Source organism: Trachinotus anak, unplaced genomic scaffold (assembly GCF_046630095.1).
Source record: "Trachinotus anak isolate AG129_WGS33_773 ecotype Australia unplaced genomic scaffold, CSIRO_AGI_Tana_v1 ptg000005l, whole genome shotgun sequence".
In the NCBI taxonomy this organism is placed as follows: domain Eukaryota; kingdom Metazoa; phylum Chordata; class Actinopteri; order Carangiformes; family Carangidae; genus Trachinotus; species Trachinotus anak.
Window position 1 is genome coordinate 11280308 of NW_027273856.1, and position 22802 is coordinate 11303109.

Here is a 22802-nt window from a genome sequence, read left to right on the forward strand (position 1 = left end):
CAGGCCTAGTATGCTAATGAGAGTCAAACTGCTGAGAGTCCTTTGCCATATTCACCCATATACCTACCTCTGTCTGACCCCAGCCCTAGCCCTAGAGAGCAACGCCCCCCTGTGGCCGTCCCCAGGCGCTGATCTTAACCCGAGCCACTCATATTAGGTCATATTTGTTGTAATTTATTTCTACATTTTTCCCTTGTCCTTCTCTATCTTGAAGAGGTTTTTTTTTCTTTCCATAACAAAAAAAAAACTCATTGGATGATGTTTTTTCTTCAGATTTCATGTATTAGAAAATATATCAGGGCTTTACATACATTTCATTAGGGAGGATTTCACAACAGAAGTGACATATAAAGCAGTTGCCAGTGCCGATACATCAAAAATATATTGGCCTTATTTTTCTTCTAGCACACAGGTTTCAATAAATCATTTTGTTCATTGCTGTGGACACACGATAGCTGCACAACCTCCAAATTGATTTGGGATCATGAAAATCACAATAAATGAGAATTAAACATTTAATTGGCACATAAAGAGTTTAAAAAAAAAGGCATGGAATACATTTTATAATCCAATAAAAAACAGCAACATGCAATACATACAATATACAACATACAACATTAAAACCTCAAAACCATTGACCTCAAGCAAATACTTGCCTTTAGCTAACATTAGAGCTGGGCTTAAATTGACTGTATTTCAATTTCATGGGCTGTTTTGAGGCTAAAATGAGTGCTTTTTACTGATCTGTAACTGCAGGTTGAATGATTGCTGTTTTTTCCCAAGGTGGATGCAATGATTTGTTTTGTCCAACAGATGGAGACACGGGGCCACTAATCACAAGAGTTACCATCTCTTCAACTCTGTACAGTAACCATGTCAACACATCAGCCCCACTGAACACATTGCCTTTTCATACAAGCCTACACAACACATGAGTGGCACAGTTACTTGCTGTGTGTTTTGCATGCATTTCTTGCACTTGATGCATGTATATTGTGTTTTTCTATCCATCTTGGGCCAACACGCTCAGCAGCGCTTCTTTTTGTTGCTGCTGGCCACAACCTAGAATAATGAAAAGATGAAAAGATGAGGAATTTTACCAACATATCTCTCTCTCTCTCTCTCTCACAGACAAACACACACACACACAAACACTCACTCACTCTCTGTCTCTTTCTCTCTCTCACACACACACACAAAACAATTAAAAACAAATTTAAAAACAATGAATCATATCATTTTTCTTTTGATAAAAAACGAAAACGGGTCCCTCACACCGCTGAGCCAGGACTCCTTTCAACAGCTGTGGGAGAGTGTATTAGACAGGCTCAAATAAACCTGGAGTTGACCTTTGACCTCTCCAATTGTATGGGGTATTTTATTATTTCTATTTTTATTTCTTTTGACCTCCCCAGAAACCAAGTTTCACACCTCCGCCCTGCTCCACATAAGCTACAGCTGTTCTGACCAATCACAGGCCTAGTATGCTAATGAGAGTCAAACTGCTGAGAGTCCTTTGCCATATTCACCCATATACCTAACCCTAACCCTAACCCTAACCCTGCTGAGAGTCCTTTGCCATATTCACCCATATACCTACCTCTGTCTGACCCCAGCCCTAGCCCTAGAGAGCAACGCCCCCCTGTGGCCGTCCCCAGGCGCTGATCTTAACCCTAGCCACTCATATTAGGTCATATTTGTTGTAATTTATTTCTACATTTTTCCCTTGTCCTTCTCTATCTTGAAGAGGTTTTTTTTTCTTTCCATAACAAAAAAAACTCATTGGATGATGTTTTTTCTTCAGATTTCATGTATTAGAAAATATATCAGGGCTTTACATACATTTCATTAGGGAGGATTTCACAACAGAAGTGACATATAAAGCAGTTGCCAGTGCCGATACATCAAAAATATATTGGCCTTATTTTTCTTCTAGCACACAGGTTTCAATAAATCATTTTGTTCATTGCTGTGGACACACGATAGCTGCACAACCTCCAAATTGATTTGGGATCATGAAAATCACAATAAATGAGAATTAAACATTTAATTGGCACATAAAGAGTTTTAAAAAAAAGGCATGGAATACATTTTATAATCCAATAAAAAACAGCAACATGCAATACATACAATATACAACATACAACATTAAAACCTCAAAACCATTGACCTCAAGCAAATACTTGCCTTCAGCTAACATTAGAGCTGGGCTTAAATTGACTGTATTTCAATTTCATGGGCTGTTTTGAGGCTAAAATGAGTGCTTTTTACTGATCTGTAACTGCAGGTTGAATGATTGCTGTTTTTTCCCAAGGTGGATGCAATGATTTGTTTTGTCCAACAGATGGAGACACGGGGCCACTAATCACAAGAGTTACCATCTCTTCAACTCTGTACAGTAACCCTGTCAGTCTAGACAACACATCAGCCCCACTGAACACATTGCCTTTTCATACAAGCCTACACAACACATGAGTGGCACAGTTACTTGCTGTGTGTTTTGCATGCATTTCTTGCACTTGATGCATGTATATTGTGTTTTTCTATCCATCTTGGGCCAACACGCTCAGCAGCGCTTCTTTTTGTTGCTGCTGGCCACAACCTAGAATAATGAAAAGATGAAAAGATGAGGAATTTTACCAGCATATCTCTCTCTCTCTCTCTCTCTCTCACAGACAAACACACACACACACAAACACTCACTCACTCTCTGTCTCTTTCTCTCTCACACACACACAAACAAAACAATTAAAAACAAATTTAAAAACAATGAATCATATCATTTTTCTTTTGATAAAAAACGAAAACGGGTCCCTCACACCGCTGAGCCAGGACTCCTTTCAACAGCTGTGGGAGAGTGTATTAGACAGGCTCAAATAAACCTGGAGTTGACCTTTGACCTCTCCAATTGTATGGGGTATTTTATTATTTCTATTTTTATTTCTTTTGACCTCCCCAGAAACCAAGTTTCACACCTCCGCCCTGCTCCACATAAGCTACAGCTGTTCTGACCAATCACAGGCCTAGTATGCTAATGAGAGTCAAACTGCTGAGAGTCCTTTGCCATATTCACCCATATACCTAACCCTAACCCTAACCCTAACCCTGCTGAGAGTCCTTTGCCATATTCACCCATATACCTACCTCTGTCTGACCCCAGCCCTAGCCCTAGAGAGCAACGCCCCCCTGTGGCCGTCCCCAGGCGCTGATCTTAACCCTAGCCACTCATATTAGGTCATATTTGTTGTAATTTATTTCTACATTTTTCCCTTGTCCTTCTCTATCTTGAAGAGGTTTTTTTTTCTTTCCATAACAAAAAAAACTCATTGGATGATGTTTTTTTTCAGATTTCATGTATTAGAAAATATATCAGGGCTTTACATACATTTCATTAGGGAGGATTTCACAACAGAAGTGACATATAAAGCAGTTGCCAGTGCCGATACATCAAAAATATATTGGCCTTATTTTTCTTCTAGCACACAGGTTTCAATAAATCATTTTGTTCATTGCTGTGGACACACGATAGCTGCACAACCTCCAAATTGATTTGGGATCATGAAAATCACAATAAATGAGAATTAAACATTTAATTGGCACATAAAGAGTTTTAAAAAAAAGGCATGGAATACATTTTATAATCCAATAAAAAACAGCAACATGCAATACATACAATATACAACATACAACATTAAAACCTCAAAACCATTGACCTCAAGCAAATACTTGCCTTCAGCTAACATTAGAGCTGGGCTTAAATTGACTGTATTTCAATTTCATGGGCTGTTTTGAGGCTAAAATGAGTGCTTTTTACTGATCTGTAACTGCAGGTTGAATGATTGCTGTTTTTTCCCAAGGTGGATGCAATGATTTGTTTTGTCCAACAGATGGAGACACGGGGCCACTAATCACAAGAGTTACCATCTCTTCAACTCTGTACAGTAACCCTGTCAGTCTAGACAACACATCAGCCCCACTGAACACATTGCCTTTTCATACAAGCCTACACAACACATGAGTGGCACAGTTACTTGCTGTGTGTTTTGCATGCATTTCTTGCACTTGATGCATGTATATTGTGTTTTTCTATCCATCTTGGGCCAACACGCTCAGCAGCGCTTCTTTTTGTTGCTGCTGGCCACAACCTAGAATAATGAAAAGATGAAAAGATGAGGAATTTTACCAACATATCTCTCTCTCTCTCTCTCTCACAGACAAACACACACACACAAACACTCACTCACTCTCTGTCTCTTTCTCTCTCACACACACACAGACAAAACAATTAAAAACAAATTTAAAAACAATGAATCATATCATTTTTCTTTTGATAAAAAACGAAAACGGGTCCCTCACACCGCTGAGCCAGGACTCCTTTCAACAGCTGTGGGAGAGTGTATTAGACAGGCTCAAATAAACCTGGAGTTGACCTTTGACCTCTCCAATTGTATGGGGTATTTTATTATTTCTATTTTTATTTCTTTTGACCATCACATGGCGTCTTTCCTAAACATAACCTGAGAGGAGAGAGTGCCTAATGCCAACCAATTGTGTTATTCATATTTTTATTCCTTTTAAACCTCACTCTTTCCTCATCTCAAGCAGAAATGGCCTACTCTTAACCTCATTTGATTTGTTTTTTTATGAAATCATGAACATTTCTAGCTCTTGTAAACAAACTAAACGTGCCGTGGCTCGTCTTGACCACTCACCTGTTAGGACAGAACGGTGGAGCTGGGCAAACCATCGTCGAGCTTTGCGTCGTTTTATTTTGAAGGAACACTTCCTGTGGCAGAGGAAGTCCCAACGACGCCGCCATATCTAAAGTCACTTGACCGCGCCTGTCAGATCCTGCTACAATCTGCAGACTATAGCGATTTCTGACAAGAGGACACATGACAAAGCACCGCCGCCAAACGCCACACTACCAACTCATCCCAGTCCACTCAAAGTGGCCTGAAATGTGCTCCCAAAGCCATTCTGCTGACACTTTTTTTTTTCTCTGACTTCTTTCATTGAGCATGAAATCCCCCTAAACGATCAACATTTGCATCAGGTGTCGGCAGCAGTCCGCTGGAGGTGCGCCGACCTCCCCAGAAACCAAGTTTCACACCTCCGCCCTGCTCCACAGAAGCTACAGCTGTTCTGACCAATCACAGGCCTAGTATGCTAATGAGAGTCAAACTGCTGAGAGTCCTTTGCCATATTCACCCATATACCTACCTCTGTCTGACCCCAGCCCTAGCCCTAGAGAGCAACGCCCCCCTGTGGCCGTCCCCAGGCGCTGATCTTAACCCTAGCCACTCATATTAGGTCATATTTGTTGTAATTTATGTCTACATTTTTCCCTTGTCCTTCTCTATCTTGAAGAGGTTTTTTTTTCTTTCCATAACAAAAAAAACTCATTGGATGATGTTTTTTCTTCAGATTTCATGTATTAGAAAATATATCAGGGCTTTACATACATTTCATTAGGGAGGATTTCACAACAGAAGTGACATATAAAGCAGTTGCCAGTGCCGATACATCAAAAATATATTGGCCTTATTTTTCTTCTAGCACACAGGTTTCAATAAATCATTTTGTTCATTGCTGTGGACACACGATAGCTGCACAACCTCCAAATTGATTTGGGATCATGAAAATCACAATAAATGAGAATTAAACATTTAATTGGCACATAAAGAGTTTTAAAAAAAAGGCATGGAATACATTTTATAATCCAATAAAAAACAGCAACATGCAATACATACAATATACAACATACAACATTAAAACCTCAAAACCATTGACCTCAAGCAAATTCTTGCCTTTAGCTAACATTAGAGCTGGGCTTAAATTGACTGTATTTCAATTTCATGGGCTGTTTTGAGGCTAAAATGAGTGCTTTTTACTGATCTGTAACTGCAGGTTGAATGATTGCTGTTTTTTCCCAAGGTGGATGCAATGATTTGTTTTGTCCAACAGATGGAGACACGGGGCCACTAATCACAAGAGTTACCATCTCTTCAACTCTGTACAGTAACCCTGTCAGTCTAGACAACACATCAGCCCCACTGAACACATTGCCTTTTCATACAAGCCTACACAACACATGAGTGGCACAGTTACTTGCTGTGTGTTTTGCATGCATTTCTTGCACTTGATGCATGTATATTGTGTTTTTCTATCCATCTTGGGCCAACACGCTCAGCAGCGCTTCTTTTTGTTGCTGCTGGCCACAACCTAGAATAATGAAAAGATGAAAAGATGAGGAATTTTACCAACATATCTCTCTCTCTCTCTCTCTCTCACAGACAAACACACACACACACAAACACTCACTCACTCTCTGTCTCTTTCTCTCTCTCACACACACACACACACACACACACACACACACAAAACAATTAAAAACAAATTTAAAAACAATGAATCATATCATTTTTCTTTTGATAAAAAACGAAAACGGGTCCCTCACACCGCTGAGCCAGGACTCCTTTCAACAGCTGTGGGAGAGTGTATTAGACAGGCTCAAATAAACCTGGAGTTGACCTTTGACCTCTCCAATTGTATGGGGTATTTTATTATTTCTATTTTTATTTCTTTTGACCATCACATGGCGTCTTTCCTAAACATAACCTGAGAGGAGAGAGTGCCTAATGCCAACCAATTGTGTTATTCATATTTTTATTCCTTTTAAACCTCACTCTTTCCTCATCTCAAGCAGAAATGGCCTACTCTTAACCTCATTTGATTTGTTTTTTTATGAAATCATGAACATTTCTAGCTCTTGTAAACAAACTAAACGTGCCGTGGCTCGTCTTGACCACTCACCTGTTAGGACAGAACGGTGGAGCTGGGCAAACCATCGTCGAGCTTTGCGTCGTTTTATTTTGAAGGAACACTTCCTGTGGCAGAGGAAGTCCCAACGACGCCGCCATATCTAAAGTCACTTGACCGCGCCTGTCAGATCCTGCTACAATCTGCAGACTATAGCGATTTCTGACAAGAGGACACATGACAAAGCACCGCCGCCAAACGCCACACTACCAACTCATCCCAGTCCACTCAAAGTGGCCTGAAATGTGCTCCCAAAGCCATTCTGCTGACACTTTTTTTTTTCTCTGACTTCTTTCATTGAGCATGAAATCCCCCTAAACGATCAACATTTGCATCAGGTGTCGGCAGCAGTCCGCTGGAGGTGCGCCGACCTCCCCAGAAACCAAGTTTCACACCTCCGCCCTGCTCCACAGAAGCTACAGCTGTTCTGACCAATCACAGGCCTAGTATGCTAATGAGAGTCAAACTGCTGAGAGTCCTTTGCCATATTCACCCATATACCTACCTCTGTCTGACCCCAGCCCTAGCCCTAGAGAGCAACGCCCCCCTGTGGCCGTCCCCAGGCGCTGATCTTAACCCGAGCCACTCATATTAGGTCATATTTGTTGTAATTTATTTCTACATTTTTCCCTTGTCCTTCTCTATCTTGAAGAGGTTTTTTTTTCTTTCCATAACAAAAAAAACTCATTGGATGATGTTTTTTCTTCAGATTTCATGTATTAGAAAATATATCAGGGCTTTACATACATTTCATTAGGGAGGATTTCACAACAGAAGTGACATATAAAGCAGTTGCCAGTGCCGATACATCAAAAATATATTGGCCTTATTTTTCTTCTAGCACACAGGTTTCAATAAATCATTTTGTTCATTGCTGTGGACACACGATAGCTGCACAACCTCCAAATTGATTTGGGATCATGAAAATCACAATAAATGAGAATTAAACATTTAATTGGCACATAAAGAGTTTTAAAAAAAAGGCATGGAATACATTTTATAATCCAATAAAAAACAGCAACATGCAATACATACAATATACAACATACAACATTAAAACCTCAAAACCATTGACCTCAAGCAAATTCTTGCCTTCAGCTAACATTAGAGCTGGGCTTAAATTGACTGTATTTCAATTTCATGGGCTGTTTTGAGGCTAAAATGAGTGCTTTTTACTGATCTGTAACTGCAGGTTGAATGATTGCTGTTTTTTCCCAAGGTGGATGCAATGATTTGTTTTGTCCAACAGATGGAGACACGGGGCCACTAATCACAAGAGTTACCATCTCTTCAACTCTGTACAGTAACCCTGTCAGTCTAGACAACACATCAGCCCCACTGAACACATTGCCTTTTCATACAAGCCTACACAACACATGAGTGGCACAGTTACTTGCTGTGTGTTTTGCATGCATTTCTTGCACTTGATGCATGTATATTGTGTTTTTCTATCCATCTTGGGCCAACACGCTCAGCAGCGCTTCTTTTTGTTGCTGCTGGCCACAACCTAGAATAATGAAAAGATGAAAAGATGAGGAATTTTACCAACATATCTCTCTCTCTCTCTCTCTCTCACAGACAAACACACACACACACAAACACTCACTCACTCTCTGTCTCTTTCTCTCTCACACACACACACACACACACACACACACACACACACACAAAACAATTAAAAACAAATTTAAAAACAATGAATCATATCATTTTTCTTTTGATAAAAAACGAAAACGGGTCCCTCACACCGCTGAGCCAGGACTCCTTTCAACAGCTGTGGGAGAGTGTATTAGACAGGCTCAAATAAACCTGGAGTTGACCTTTGACCTCTCCAATTGTATGGGGTATTTTATTATTTCTATTTTTATTTCTTTTGACCTCCCCAGAAACCAAGTTTCACACCTCCGCCCTGCTCCACATAAGCTACAGCTGTTCTGACCAATCACAGGCCTAGTATGCTAATGAGAGTCAAACTGCTGAGAGTCCTTTGCCATATTCACCCATATACCTACCTCTGTCTGACCCCAGCCCTAGCCCTAGAGAGCAACGCCCCCCTGTGGCCGTCCCCAGGCGCTGATCTTAACCCGAGCCACTCATATTAGGTCATATTTGTTGTAATTTATTTCTACATTTTTCCCTTGTCCTTCTCTATCTTGAAGAGGTTTTTTTTTCTTTCCATAACAAAAAAAAAAACTCATTGGATGATGTTTTTTCTTCAGATTTCATGTATTAGAAAATATATCAGGGCTTTGCATACATTTCATTAGGGAGGATTTCACAACAGAAGTGACATATAAAGCAGTTGCCAGTGCCGATACATCAAAAATATATTGGCCTTATTTTTCTTCTAGCACACAGGTTTCAATAAATCATTTTGTTCATTGCTGTGGACACACGATAGCTGCACAACCTCCAAATTGATTTGGGATCATGAAAATCACAATAAATGAGAATTAAACATTTAATTGGCACATAAAGAGTTTTAAAAAAAAAGGCATGGAATACATTTTATAATCCAATAAAAAACAGCAACATGCAATACATACAATATACAACATACAACATTAAAACCTCAAAACCATTGACCTCAAGCAAATACTTGCCTTCAGCTAACATTAGAGCTGGGCTTAAATTGACTGTATTTCAATTTCATGGGCTGTTTTGAGGCTAAAATGAGTGCTTTTTACTGATCTGTAACTGCAGGTTGAATGATTGCTGTTTTTTCCCAAGGTGGATGCAATGATTTGTTTTGTCCAACAGATGGAGACACGGGGCCACTAATCACAAGAGTTACCATCTCTTCAACTCTGTACAGTAACCATGTCAACACATCAGCCCCACTGAACACATTGCCTTTTCATACAAGCCTACACAACACATGAGTGGCACAGTTACTTGCTGTGTGTTTTGCATGCATTTCTTGCACTTGATGCATGTATATTGTGTTTTTCTATCCATCTTGGGCCAACACGCTCAGCAGCGCTTCTTTTTGTTGCTGCTGGCCACAACCTAGAATAATGAAAAGATGAAAAGATGAGGAATTTTACCAACATATCTCTCTCTCTCTCTCTCTCTCACAGACAAACACACACACACACAAACACTCACTCACTCTCTGTCTCTTTCTCTCTCACACACACACAGACACACACACACACACACACACACAAAACAATTAAAAACAAATTTAAAAACAATGAATCATATCATTTTTCTTTTGATAAAAAACGAAAACGGGTCCCTCACACCGCTGAGCCAGGACTCCTTTCAACAGCTGTGGGAGAGTGTATTAGACAGGCTCAAATAAACCTGGAGTTGACCTTTGACCTCTCCAATTGTATGGGGTATTTTATTATTTCTATTTTTATTTCTTTTGACCATCACATGGCGTCTTTCCTAAACATAACCTGAGAGGAGAGAGTGCCTAATGCCAACCAATTGTGTTATTCATATTTTTATTCCTTTTAAACCTCACTCTTTCCTCATCTCAAGCAGAAATGGCCTACTCTTAACCTCATTTGATTTGTTTTTTTATGAAATCATGAACATTTCTAGCTCTTGTAAACAAACTAAACGTGCCGTGGCTCGTCTTGACCACTCACCTGTTAGGACAGAACGGTGGAGCTGGGCAAACCATCGTCGAGCTTTGCGTCGTTTTATTTTGAAGGAACACTTCCTGTGGCAGAGGAAGTCCCAACGACGCCGCCATATCTAAAGTCACTTGACCGCGCCTGTCAGATCCTGCTACAATCTGCAGACTATAGCGATTTCTGACAAGAGGACACATGACAAAGCACCGCCGCCAAACGCCACACTACCAACTCATCCCAGTCCACTCAAAGTGGCCTGAAATGTGCTCCCAAAGCCATTCTGCTGACACTTTTTTTTTTCTCTGACTTCTTTCATTGAGCATGAAATCCCCCTAAACGATCAACATTTGCATCAGGTGTCGGCAGCAGTCCGCTGGAGGTGCGCCGACCTCCCCAGAAACCAAGTTTCACACCTCCGCCCTGCTCCACAGAAGCTACAGCTGTTCTGACCAATCACAGGCCTAGTATGCTAATGAGAGTCAAACTGCTGAGAGTCATTTGCCATATTCACCCATATACCTACCTCTGTCTGACCCCAGCCCTAGCCCTAGAGAGCAACGCCCCCCTGTGGCCGTCCCCAGGCGCTGATCTTAACCCTAGCCACTCATATTAGGTCATATTTGTTGTAATTTATTTCTACATTTTTCCCTTGTCCTTCTCTATCTTGAAGAGGTTTTTTTTTCTTTCCATAACAAAAAAAACTCATTGGATGATGTTTTTTTTCAGATTTCATGTATTAGAAAATATATCAGGGCTTTACATACATTTCATTAGGGAGGATTTCACAACAGAAGTGACATATAAAGCAGTTGCCAGTGCCGATACATCAAAAATATATTGGCCTTATTTTTCTTCTAGCACACAGGTTTCAATAAATCATTTTGTTCATTGCTGTGGACACACGATAGCTGCACAACCTCCAAATTGATTTGGGATCATGAAAATCACAATAAATGAGAATTAAACATTTAATTGGCACATAAAGAGTTTTAAAAAAAAGGCATGGAATACATTTTATAATCCAATAAAAAACAGCAACATGCAATACATACAATATACAACATACAACATTAAAACCTCAAAACCATTGACCTCAAGCAAATTCTTGCCTTCAGCTAACATTAGAGCTGGGCTTAAATTGACTGTATTTCAATTTCATGGGCTGTTTTGAGGCTAAAATGAGTGCTTTTTACTGATCTGTAACTGCAGGTTGAATGATTGCTGTTTTTTCCCAAGGTGGATGCAATGATTTGTTTTGTCCAACAGATGGAGACACGGGGCCACTAATCACAAGAGTTACCATCTCTTCAACTCTGTACAGTAACCCTGTCAGTCTAGACAACACATCAGCCCCACTGAACACATTGCCTTTTCATACAAGCCTACACAACACATGAGTGGCACAGTTACTTGCTGTGTGTTTTGCATGCATTTCTTGCACTTGATGCATGTATATTGTGTTTTTCTATCCATCTTGGGCCAACACGCTCAGCAGCGCTTCTTTTTGTTGCTGCTGGCCACAACCTAGAATAATGAAAAGATGAAAAGATGAGGAATTTTACCAACATATCTCTCTCTCTCTCTCTCTCACAGACAAACACACACACACACAAACACTCACTCACTCTCTGTCTCTTTCTCTCTCACACACACACAGACACACACACACACACACACACAAAACAATTAAAAACAAATTTAAAAAACAATGAATCATATCATTTTTCTTTTGATAAAAAACGAAAACGGGTCCCTCACACCGCTGAGCCAGGACTCCTTTCAACAGCTGTGGGAGAGTGTATTAGACAGGCTCAAATAAACCTGGAGTTGACCTTTGACCTCTCCAATTGTATGGGGTATTTTATTATTTCTATTTTTATTTCTTTTGACCTCCCCAGAAACCAAGTTTCACACCTCCGCCCTGCTCCACATAAGCTACAGCTGTTCTGACCAATCACAGGCCTAGTATGCTAATGAGAGTCAAACTGCTGAGAGTCCTTTGCCATATTCACCCATATACCTACCTCTGTCTGACCCCAGCCCTAGCCCTGGAGAGCAACGCCCCCCTGTGGCCGTCCCCAGGCGCTGATCTTAACCCTAGCCACTCATATTAGGTCATATTTGTTGTAATTTATTTCTACATTTTTCCCTTGTCCTTCTCTATCTTGAAGAGGTTTTTTTTTCTTTCCATAACAAAAAAAACTCATTGGATGATGTTTTTTCTTCAGATTTCATGTATTAGAAAATATATCAGGGCTTTACATACATTTCATTAGGGAGGATTACACAACAGAAGTGACATATAAAGCAGTTGCCAGTGCCGATACATCAAAAATATATTGGCCTTATTTTTCTTCTAGCACACAGGTTTCAATAAATCATTTTGTTCATTGCTGTGGACACACGATAGCTGCACAACCTCCAAATTGATTTGGGATCATGAAAATCACAATAAATGAGAATTAAACATTTAATTGGCACATAAAGAGTTTTAAAAAAAAGGCATGGAATACATTTTATAATCCAATAAAAAACAGCAACATGCAATACATACAATATACAACATACAACATTAAAACCTCAAAACCATTGACCTCAAGCAAATACTTGCCTTCAGCTAACATTAGAGCTGGGCTTAAATTGACTGTATTTCAATTTCATGGGCTGTTTTGAGGCTAAAATGAGTGCTTTTTACTGATCTGTAACTGCAGGTTGAATGATTGCTGTTTTTTCCCAAGGTGGATGCAATGATTTGTTTTGTCCAACAGATGGAGACACGGGGCCACTAATCACAAGAGTTACCATCTCTTCAACTCTGTACAGTAACCATGTCAACACATCAGCCCCACTGAACACATTGCCTTTTCATACAAGCCTACACAACACATGAGTGGCACAGTTACTTGCTGTGTGTTTTGCATGCATTTCTTGCACTTGATGCATGTATATTGTGTTTTTCTATCCATCTTGGGCCAACACGCTCAGCAGCGCTTCTTTTTGTTGCTGCTGGCCACAACCTAGAATAATGAAAAGATGAAAAGATGAGGAATTTTACCAACATATCTCTCTCTCTCTCTCTCTCACAGACAAACACACACACACACAAACACTCACTCACTCTCTGTCTCTTTCTCTCTCACACACACACACACAAAACAATTAAAAACAAATTTAAAAACAATGAATCATATCATTTTTCTTTTGATAAAAAACGAAAACGGGTCCCTCACACCGCTGAGCCAGGACTCCTTTCAACAGCTGTGGGAGAGTGTATTAGACAGGCTCAAATAAACCTGGAGTTGACCTTTGACCTCTCCAATTGTATGGGGTATTTTATTATTTCTATTTTTATTTCTTTTGACCTCCCCAGAAACCAAGTTTCACACCTCCGCCCTGCTCCACATAAGCTACAGCTGTTCTGACCAATCACAGGCCTAGTATGCTAATGAGAGTCAAACTGCTGAGAGTCCTTTGCCATATTCACCCATATACCTACCTCTGTCTGACCCCAGCCCTAGCCCTAGAGAGCAACGCCCCCCTGTGGCCGTCCCCAGGCGCTGATCTTAACCCTAGCCACTCATATTAGGTCATATTTGTTGTAATTTATTTCTACATTTTTCCCTTGTCCTTCTCTATCTTGAAGAGGTTTTTTTTTCTTTCCATAACAAAAAAAACTCATTGGATGATGTTTTTTCTTCAGATTTCATGTATTAGAAAATATATCAGGGCTTTACATACATTTCATTAGGGAGGATTTCACAACAGAAGTGACATATAAAGCAGTTGCCAGTGCCGATACATCAAAAATATATTGGCCTTATTTTTCTTCTAGCACACAGGTTTCAATAAATCATTTTGTTCATTGCTGTGGACACACGATAGCTGCACAACCTCCAAATTGATTTGGGATCATGAAAATCACAATAAATGAGAATTAAACATTTAATTGGCACATAAAGAGTTTTAAAAAAAAGGCATGGAATACATTTTATAATCCAATAAAAAACAGCAACATGCAATACATACAATATACAACATACAACATTAAAACCTCAAAACCATTGACCTCAAGCAAATTCTTGCCTTCAGCTAACATTAGAGCTGGGCTTAAATTGACTGTATTTCAATTTCATGGGCTGTTTTGAGGCTAAAATGAGTGCTTTTTACTGATCTGTAACTGCAGGTTGAATGATTGCTGTTTTTTCCCAAGGTGGATGCAATGATTTGTTTTGTCCAACAGATGGAGACACGGGGCCACTAATCACAAGAGTTACCATCTCTTCAACTCTGTACAGTAACCCTGTCAGTCTAGACAACACATCAGCCCCACTGAACACATTGCCTTTTCATACAAGCCTACACAACACATGAGTGGCACAGTTACTTGCTGTGTGTTTTGCATGCATTTCTTGCACTTGATGCATGTATATTGTGTTTTTCTATCCATCTTGGGCCAACACGCTCAGCAGCGCTTCTTTTTGTTGCTGCTGGCCACAACCTAGAATAATGAAAAGATGAAAAGATGAGGAATTTTACCAACATATCTCTCTCTCTCTCTCTCTCACAGACAAACACACACACACACAAACACTCACTCACTCTCTGTCTCTTTCTCTCTCACACACACACAGACACACACACACACACACACACAAAACAATTAAAAACAAATTTAAAAAACAATGAATCATATCATTTTTCTTTTGATAAAAAACGAAAACGGGTCCCTCACACCGCTGAGCCAGGACTCCTTTCAACAGCTGTGGGAGAGTGTATTAGACAGGCTCAAATAAACCTGGAGTTGACCTTTGACCTCTCCAATTGTATGGGGTATTTTATTATTTCTATTTTTATTTCTTTTGACCATCACATGGCGTCTTTCCTAAACATAACCTGAGAGGAGAGAGTGCCTAATGCCAACCAATTGTGTTATTCATATTTTTATTCCTTTTAAACCTCACTCTTTCCTCATCTCAAGCAGAAATGGCCTACTCTTAACCTCATTTGATTTGTTTTTTTATGAAATCATGAACATTTCTAGCTCTTGTAAACAAACTAAACGTGCCGTGGCTCGTCTTGACCACTCACCTGTTAGGACAGAACGGTGGAGCTGGGCAAACCATCGTCGAGCTTTGCGTCGTTTTATTTTGAAGGAACACTTCCTGTGGCAGAGGAAGTCCCAACGACGCCGCCATATCTAAAGTCACTTGACCGCGCCTGTCAGATCCTGCTACAATCTGCAGACTATAGCGATTTCTGACAAGAGGACACATGACAAAGCACCGCCGCCAAACGCCACACTACCAACTCATCCCAGTCCACTCAAAGTGGCCTGAAATGTGCTCCCAAAGCCATTCTGCTGACACTTTTTTTTTTCTCTGACTTCTTTCATTGAGCATGAAATCCCCCTAAACGATCAACATTTGCATCAGGTGTCGGCAGCAGTCCGCTGGAGGTGCGCCGACCTCCCCAGAAACCAAGTTTCACACCTCCGCCCTGCTCCACAGAAGCTACAGCTGTTCTGACCAATCACAGGCCTGGTATGCTAATGAGAGTCAAACTGCTGAGAGTCCTTTGCCATATTCACCCATATACCTAACCCTAACCCTAACCCTAAATTGTTTTTAATGTTAACCTCAACCATGTGGAATCTATAGCTAACCCTAACCATGTGGAATACACATTTAACCCCGACCACCCTCAGGAAATTCAAATTATGGACAATGCTCACCCTTTGTCAATTAGAATAACTTTGGATTCGTGGAACACACTCTTTCATTTTACGAAGATCAAATTTAGATCAACCAGCTCAGCATAAATCGACCTTAACTTACCTGGAGCATGGATTCATGGGTCATCATCAAGTTCATGGTATTACATAAGCTCCGCCCCCAACCAATCAGAATCAATCTTTGGCTCTCCTGGGATACGGGCAGCTCCCAGGGACCCACTGTAGACAAGATTACTTGCATATGGTCAACCATAAAGGGATAGTTGGAATAATCACAGGCTCCACCCCCCACCAATCAGATTTCTATACAAGATGTCCGGGGATGATGGTCCCCTCTAGGGACCAGTCACACCCGGTACAACCATACGATCGATCTCTATTCTTTAAAATAGGTTAAATTCACATAAGCCCTGCCCCCCCCAACCAATAAAATGTCAGTTTGGGTCCCCCTTGAGGACTATCACTCTCCAGAATCCCATTAGACCTAATATGACCTGAACATACCAGGTTTTCACAGATATAACAAGGATTATTCATGTGAACTCCGCCCCCAACCAATCAAATTTGGACAGGACATCCCCTTGATGGGAAAGTTCAACCAGGAAGACCAATCATACTTAATCTTGTCCAGTTTGAAAACAAAAAGAAAAAAAGTTTTGTTTTTTTTTCACAAGCCACGCCCCCAACCAATAGGGGCTCAATTAGATCCCTCCCAATAGGACTGACACCGAGGATAACTGACCAACCCATGGAGGTAAACAAATTGAGTTTTATTTCATCAAATAAGTCTCGAAAAAGCCTCAAATAATTCCTTTTACAGGCCCCGCCTTCAGCCAATCAGAAGGGAATTGAGATCTTTGATTCTCTTGGATGAATGGAGCCTAACCAATAATCCGATTGGATTTCTGTTATAAAAGACAAGATAACAAACAATTTTTTAACGGCTCTGCCTCCAACCAATCGGAGGAGGGCAACATCCGAACAGGACCTGCCCCTAATTGATCAATTGAAGACTAGGAGCCTTGTAGGGGAGAATTCAAACCAACCAGGGACATGTGGACTACAAAAAATCCAAAAAACAACATATTTCCTTTGAGAGGCTCCGCCCCCAACCAATCAAGAGAGTTCATGGTCCAAATAGACCCACCATGTCCTTCATCTTGCTCCAGATGTTGAAGGTCAGGTTGCCCAGGTGTTTGGCCTGGTCTATCAGAGCTCCTGAGCCCAGCTGGGGATCATCCAGCAGGGGGCGCTGCTGGACTCTGTCCACTGCAGCCTTGTAGTTGAGCAGGAATGAGACGTCTTTAGCTCTCAGCTCGTCCTCTGTGGCTCTGACTGTGTCTGAAAGAGCTGCTATCTCTCTGCTCAGAGCCTCCATCTTCTCCTTCATCATCTGACTCTTCTGCTCCTCTTCCTCCCTCAGTGCAGCCATCCTGGCCTCCTCTTCCTCCTCTAGAAACCTCTACTAACTTCACTGAAGTTCACTTTGACTCTGAGTCCTGGTTTTGGTCAAACTCACCTTCAGTGTGTAGAGTGTCAGCAGGTTGAAGCAGCAGTGTTGTAGTTTTCCTCTTTTCTCTCCTGTAGCTGGACTCACTCAGAGGAAGTTGTTGGTTTGGTCTGAAGGTGAATCTGATTGTCTCTTCTTCAGTCTGTGTCTCTTTAGTGAACAGGAACAAACTGTTTCCTGGTTTGTCTCAGGTGAGTCAGATGAGGGGTGGAGCTTTGTCAAACCTCCTCTGATAAAAGCTGCTGCTTCACCTGTAACACAGGTTGATTTTCATTCCAGAGTTTTGATTCATTGCTGGAAATAATTGGTGCAGCAGCTCTGTCTAGTTTGTTTGTAAAAATCTTAATTTGTAAAATCAGAAGAAACTAAATCCATCAGAAAAATGTGGAGCAGTAAAAACTTAGTAACTTTCCACTTTAATGAAATAATTATTTCTCTTTCATGAACTGTGTTCTACCAAAATAAAGAGGAGCACCGACTGTTCAGAAAAGCTCTTTGTGTTGATTTTTGTCTTTATTTTTGCCTGTTTCAGCAGCAGTTTTTTCATAATTCAGTGTTTTTTGAATGGAGTTCAGTGTCAGCTTCAGTACCTGCAGATTGTATCAGGCTCCAGAGGCTGTTAGCTACAGAGAGTTTTTGACCAGAAAATGTTCAGTTGTGTTATTTAGTTCTTGGAAATCAGCCATTAACATTATCACGTCTTTTTTGTGTATTTTAGTTCATGTTGAATGAACATGAACAGACGACCTACAACCACAGTAACACAATGTTCTGGTTAAACAGACAAACTTAGATGTTCTGTGAACCATCATCACTGCCACTAATGTCAAACTAGACCACCATCATCTCAGACCAAAACAAATTCATTTAGCCGTCCTCATCATCGTGCAGGCTCCTCGCTGCAGAGACCTGCCCGCCACCAGCTGGTGGAACGACAGCCCCCTGTACCAGATCGGAAACATCCAGGCCTTCACCAACACACACAACCTGAATAATAATATGTTCATTATTCAATAATAATGATAATTATTATAATAATATAAGATAATAATGATGATAATTATTATAATAATATAAGATAATAATGATGATAATAAATCAAGACCGAGGTTTGAACAGAAGCCTGTCACACAAACTTCTGCTTGGATAGAAGACGGAGGAGGTGCAGGAGGCTCAGTGAACAGCTGGTCAGACGCTCCACAGGGAACCTTTGACCCCAGCCTCGGTCACAGCTGCTCTGTTCTGGTCCTTCAGGTCTGGAGCAGAAGGTCGACAGCCTGGCTCAGCTGAAGGTTAAAGGTCTGGTGGTTGGACCGATCCACGTCGCTCCGCCTGACAAGGCCATGAGCCTGAGGTTTGAGGAGATCTCCCCCGAGGCGGGAAACCTGGAGCAATTTAAAGGTTTCGTTCAGGCTGCTCACAGGAAGGGTGAGGAGAGGTTTAACGATGGGGGGGGGGGGGGGGGTCGTTACTCAGGTGAAGAGCCGTCTACACACTGTGTTCTGTTGTGGTCTCGTGTTTCTGCAGGTATTTCTGTGGTTCTGGATCTGACTCCAAACTACCAGGGATCGTCTGGACCATGGTTCTCCAACATCAGTGTGACGAACGTGGCAGAGAGGCTGAAGGTGAGCTCACCCTGAACACACAGCCCCGTGCAAAGGTGAAGTGAGGGGGTTTTCAAAATAAAGTATGGTAGGTTGATGCAGCGTCTTGGAGAACCTGCCACGTCGATGTCTCTAACTCCTGTCTCTCTCTGCCTCAGTCTGCTCTGGTGTTCTGGCTCAACGAAGGCGTGGATGGCGTCCAGCTGTCGGGGGTGGAGCGTGTGTCCAGCGTGGTGCCGTCTCTGTGGAACGACATCCGAGCCATCGTCCAGAAAGGGACGGACGAGCGTCCAAACAAGAGGTCAGGAACCATGACGAACCAGCAGATCTCTCATACATCAACATCCGGAAGGGAAGTTCACCATCAAAATAAAATCACACAGAACAGTTTTCTGTCTCAGAGGTCTGGGTGTTCATAACGGAGCAGATCATTGGTAAAATAAACGCGTTGTGTTTTCCAGGCTCCTGATTGGCGTCACAGAGCAATCCTCGGCTGAAGACGTGTCCTCCCTCCTCTCCTCCACCAGTGTTGACCTCCTGATCTCCAGGGTCCTCCGTGCGGGAGACGTGGACGCCACGGAGCGCGCTCAGTCCGTCCAGCGCTTGTACTCGTCCCACAGCCAGACCACGCTGGCCTGGAGCCTGGGGGGCGGGGCCGAGGGTCACATGGCGTGGCTCGTGGGTCCGGCTCTGGTGAAGCTGCACCAGCTGCTGCTGCTCACGCTGCCCGGGACGCCCGTCTTCAACTACGGAGACGAGCTCGGCCTGATGGACGCGGTGAGGACGCAGCTGTAAAGGTTTTATTTCAGCAGTGCTGCAGGTTCAAGGTTCAAGGTTCAAGGTTCCTCCTCACAACCAGCAGGTGGCGCCGCAAACATCCGACACAGTCTGGGTTTAAAGTTTTACTGTTGATGTACCAGAGTAACTGCAGTACCAGTGGCAGTAGAGGTAGTTTTAGTTGTAGTAGCAGTACTTGGAGCAGCACCAGTACTAACATCAGCAGCTCAGGCTAAAACATGAATATTGATTATTACTGATTTATTATCAATTTAGAAGTAGTGTTAGTAGTAGTAGCAGTAGTAGAGGTATAAAGAAGTAGTAGTAGTAGAGGTAGAGGTATAAAGAAGTACTACTACTTCTAGTACCAGCAGTAGATTTATGAGCAGCAGTATTAGCAGTATGAGTACCCATTGTAGTAGTACTGGGAGCAGTACTGTAGTACTGTTGAGGCTTGAGCGTCTGTGATGTCACTGATTTTTTTGCAGTATTTTTATTAGTTGTAGTAATACCAGCAGCGGTACTGCAGTATTGCAGTACTGTGTGTTGATGTCCTGCTCTGTCTCGCTGCAGGAGGAGAGGGCGGAGCGTCTGTCCTGCCGCAGCTTCTTCCGCAGTCTAAGCGAGCTGCGAGGGAAAGAGCACTCCCTCACGTTCGGAGACTTCCTGCTCCTCTTGAACTCCTCCTCCTCCCTGGCGTACCTGCGGGTCTGGGATCAGAGCGAGCGTTACCTGGCCACCTTCAACTGGGCCGAGGAGGCGGCGGTGCTGCAGCTGAGCCGTGCGACCCTCCCCCGCCAGGCGGCGGTGGTCCTCAGCACCAACAGCAGCGCCCTGCCCGCAGACAGCAAGGTGGACCTTACCAACCTGTGGCTCGGCCCCCGACAGGCCGCGCTCCTCAGGTTTCCCTACACTGGATAGAGCAGAGGTTCACTTTTATCTGTTGTCAGTTATCACCTCTAGACAAAGTGATGATTAAAGGCCCATTCACACTGGATTAAGATTGTCACAGCTGATCACTGCTGATCTCTGCTGATCTCTGCTGATCACAGCTGATCACTGCTGATCTCTGCTGATCTCTGCTGATCACAGCTGATCACTGCTGATCTCTGCTGATCTCTGCTGATCACAGATGATCACAGATGATCTCTGCTGATCACAGCTGATCTCTGCTGATCACAGCTGATCACAGATGATCACAGATGATCACAGATGATCTCTGCTGATCCTGAAATCCAGTCCACATGGGTTTTTCATCCAGTAACTGTTCCCTGGTGGTTCTTCATGTCTCCAGTGAGTGAAGATGTGATGTTCTGTGATGATGCACCTGTTCTCTGTGAATTGTGTGAAAACTAAATAAAAATAAGACAAAAGCATCTTCAATGTGTCTTTTTATTTGTAATGAGTTTCTGATCTTAACGTTAACTTAACGTTTTCTGGGTGAACTGGATATAATAACCAGAGTCTGTATCTTCACTGTGGCAGCAACAGAAGGGTGGATGTGAGCAGACTGACACCACAGTGAATCGGGGGGTGGGGCTCAGGTCTGGAAGTGTTTTTAGTCTGGAGTTGGACTCCACCCAGATTAAGTATAAGTGCCCCTCCGTCCTTCAGGGATATGCTACACCCTCTGGTTTGCAGGATTGATTCTGCAGCAGGATAACGACCCAAACACACCTCAGCTTTACAGGAACCACCTGAAGAGGGAGGAGTCCTGACGGTCCTGGACTTCCTGCGGCACCACACGTCTGTGGACCACCGTCCCATCATGCTGGGAGAACGTGGGTCATTGGGTTTTGTAAAGTGTGTCCCTGCCAGCTGAGGGAGTGTTTCAGTACCAGGACAAATACTAAGATATTTTGAAATTAATGTACACTTTTCAGAAATTCAGCTTTATACTCAAATTAGTTAAATTATTATTTGTAAAGAAACATTTAGTATCACGCTCAAAACAAAGTCATAACCAGAGATTTGGACCCTGTTGCAGACAGACAGCAGCAGGAGCACTTGTGGTTAATATTGATTTTGTTGGTAAAAATCACTGTGGACTAATGAGGCTTTTATTAACTTTTTACAACTAATTATTGGTCAATTGACCAATAAAATAATAGTGATAGTAATTAATCAATAATAGAAGTAATTGTTGCACCTGTTAACTGATGCCCAGTCACCCCGACCCTCGGCGAGTGTCTGTGGGGTGAGTGGGACAGAACCAGAGGACGAGTTCAAACCATGGATGTATGATAAGACCTTATACCTTAGGTCTTATCATACATCCATGGTTCAAACAAACAAACAAGATGGCCGCCGCCGCGGGAAGTTTCAGAACTGTAGCGCTCGTAAACCACCTGATGACCTCATGAGGTTGTAGACGACTTGACACCTGGTTTCATTCAGGATTAAAGTCACAGGTGTGACAACAGATTATCTACAGATTATTTTATTAATCTCTGAACGTTCTAATCTTTTAACAGCACAAACTCAAGCCAGTGTGTTTAAAGTGGATGAGAGTACGAACACGAACAGATCACAGTCAATAAATTATATTGTTCCCACTGCAACATGTTCTGACCCTGAACGTCAGGTCCACGGGAAACCTGCTGCAGACCTGAGGTCAGAGTTCAGGACAGACCTACAGCTCAAAATCATCTGATTCTATTCAGTTCCACGGTTTAAAATCTGCATGTTCTGCTGAAGGCAACTGGGTCTGCAGCAGGTAGACAGTAGTGGTGTGCGATACTGCATATTTTGGTATCGATCCGATATCA

The 22802-nt window shown here is 42.1% G+C and overlaps 1 protein-coding gene across 1 annotated transcript; it reads left to right on the forward strand.

The window, feature by feature from the left end:
• The first annotated feature begins 18374 nt into the window (after positions 1 to 18374).
• On the forward strand, positions 18375 to 21412 carry LOC139622222 (amino acid transporter heavy chain SLC3A2-like). The gene is made up of 6 exons (XM_071479451.1): positions 18375 to 18411; positions 18908 to 19081; positions 19181 to 19278; positions 19416 to 19558; positions 19719 to 20034; positions 20608 to 21412. The coding sequence occupies exons 1-6, from the start codon at positions 18375 to 18377 to the stop codon at positions 20953 to 20955; spliced, it is 1116 nt and encodes a 371-aa protein (XP_071335552.1). The 3' UTR covers positions 20956 to 21412.
• The last annotated feature ends 1390 nt before the right edge of the window (positions 21413 to 22802 follow it).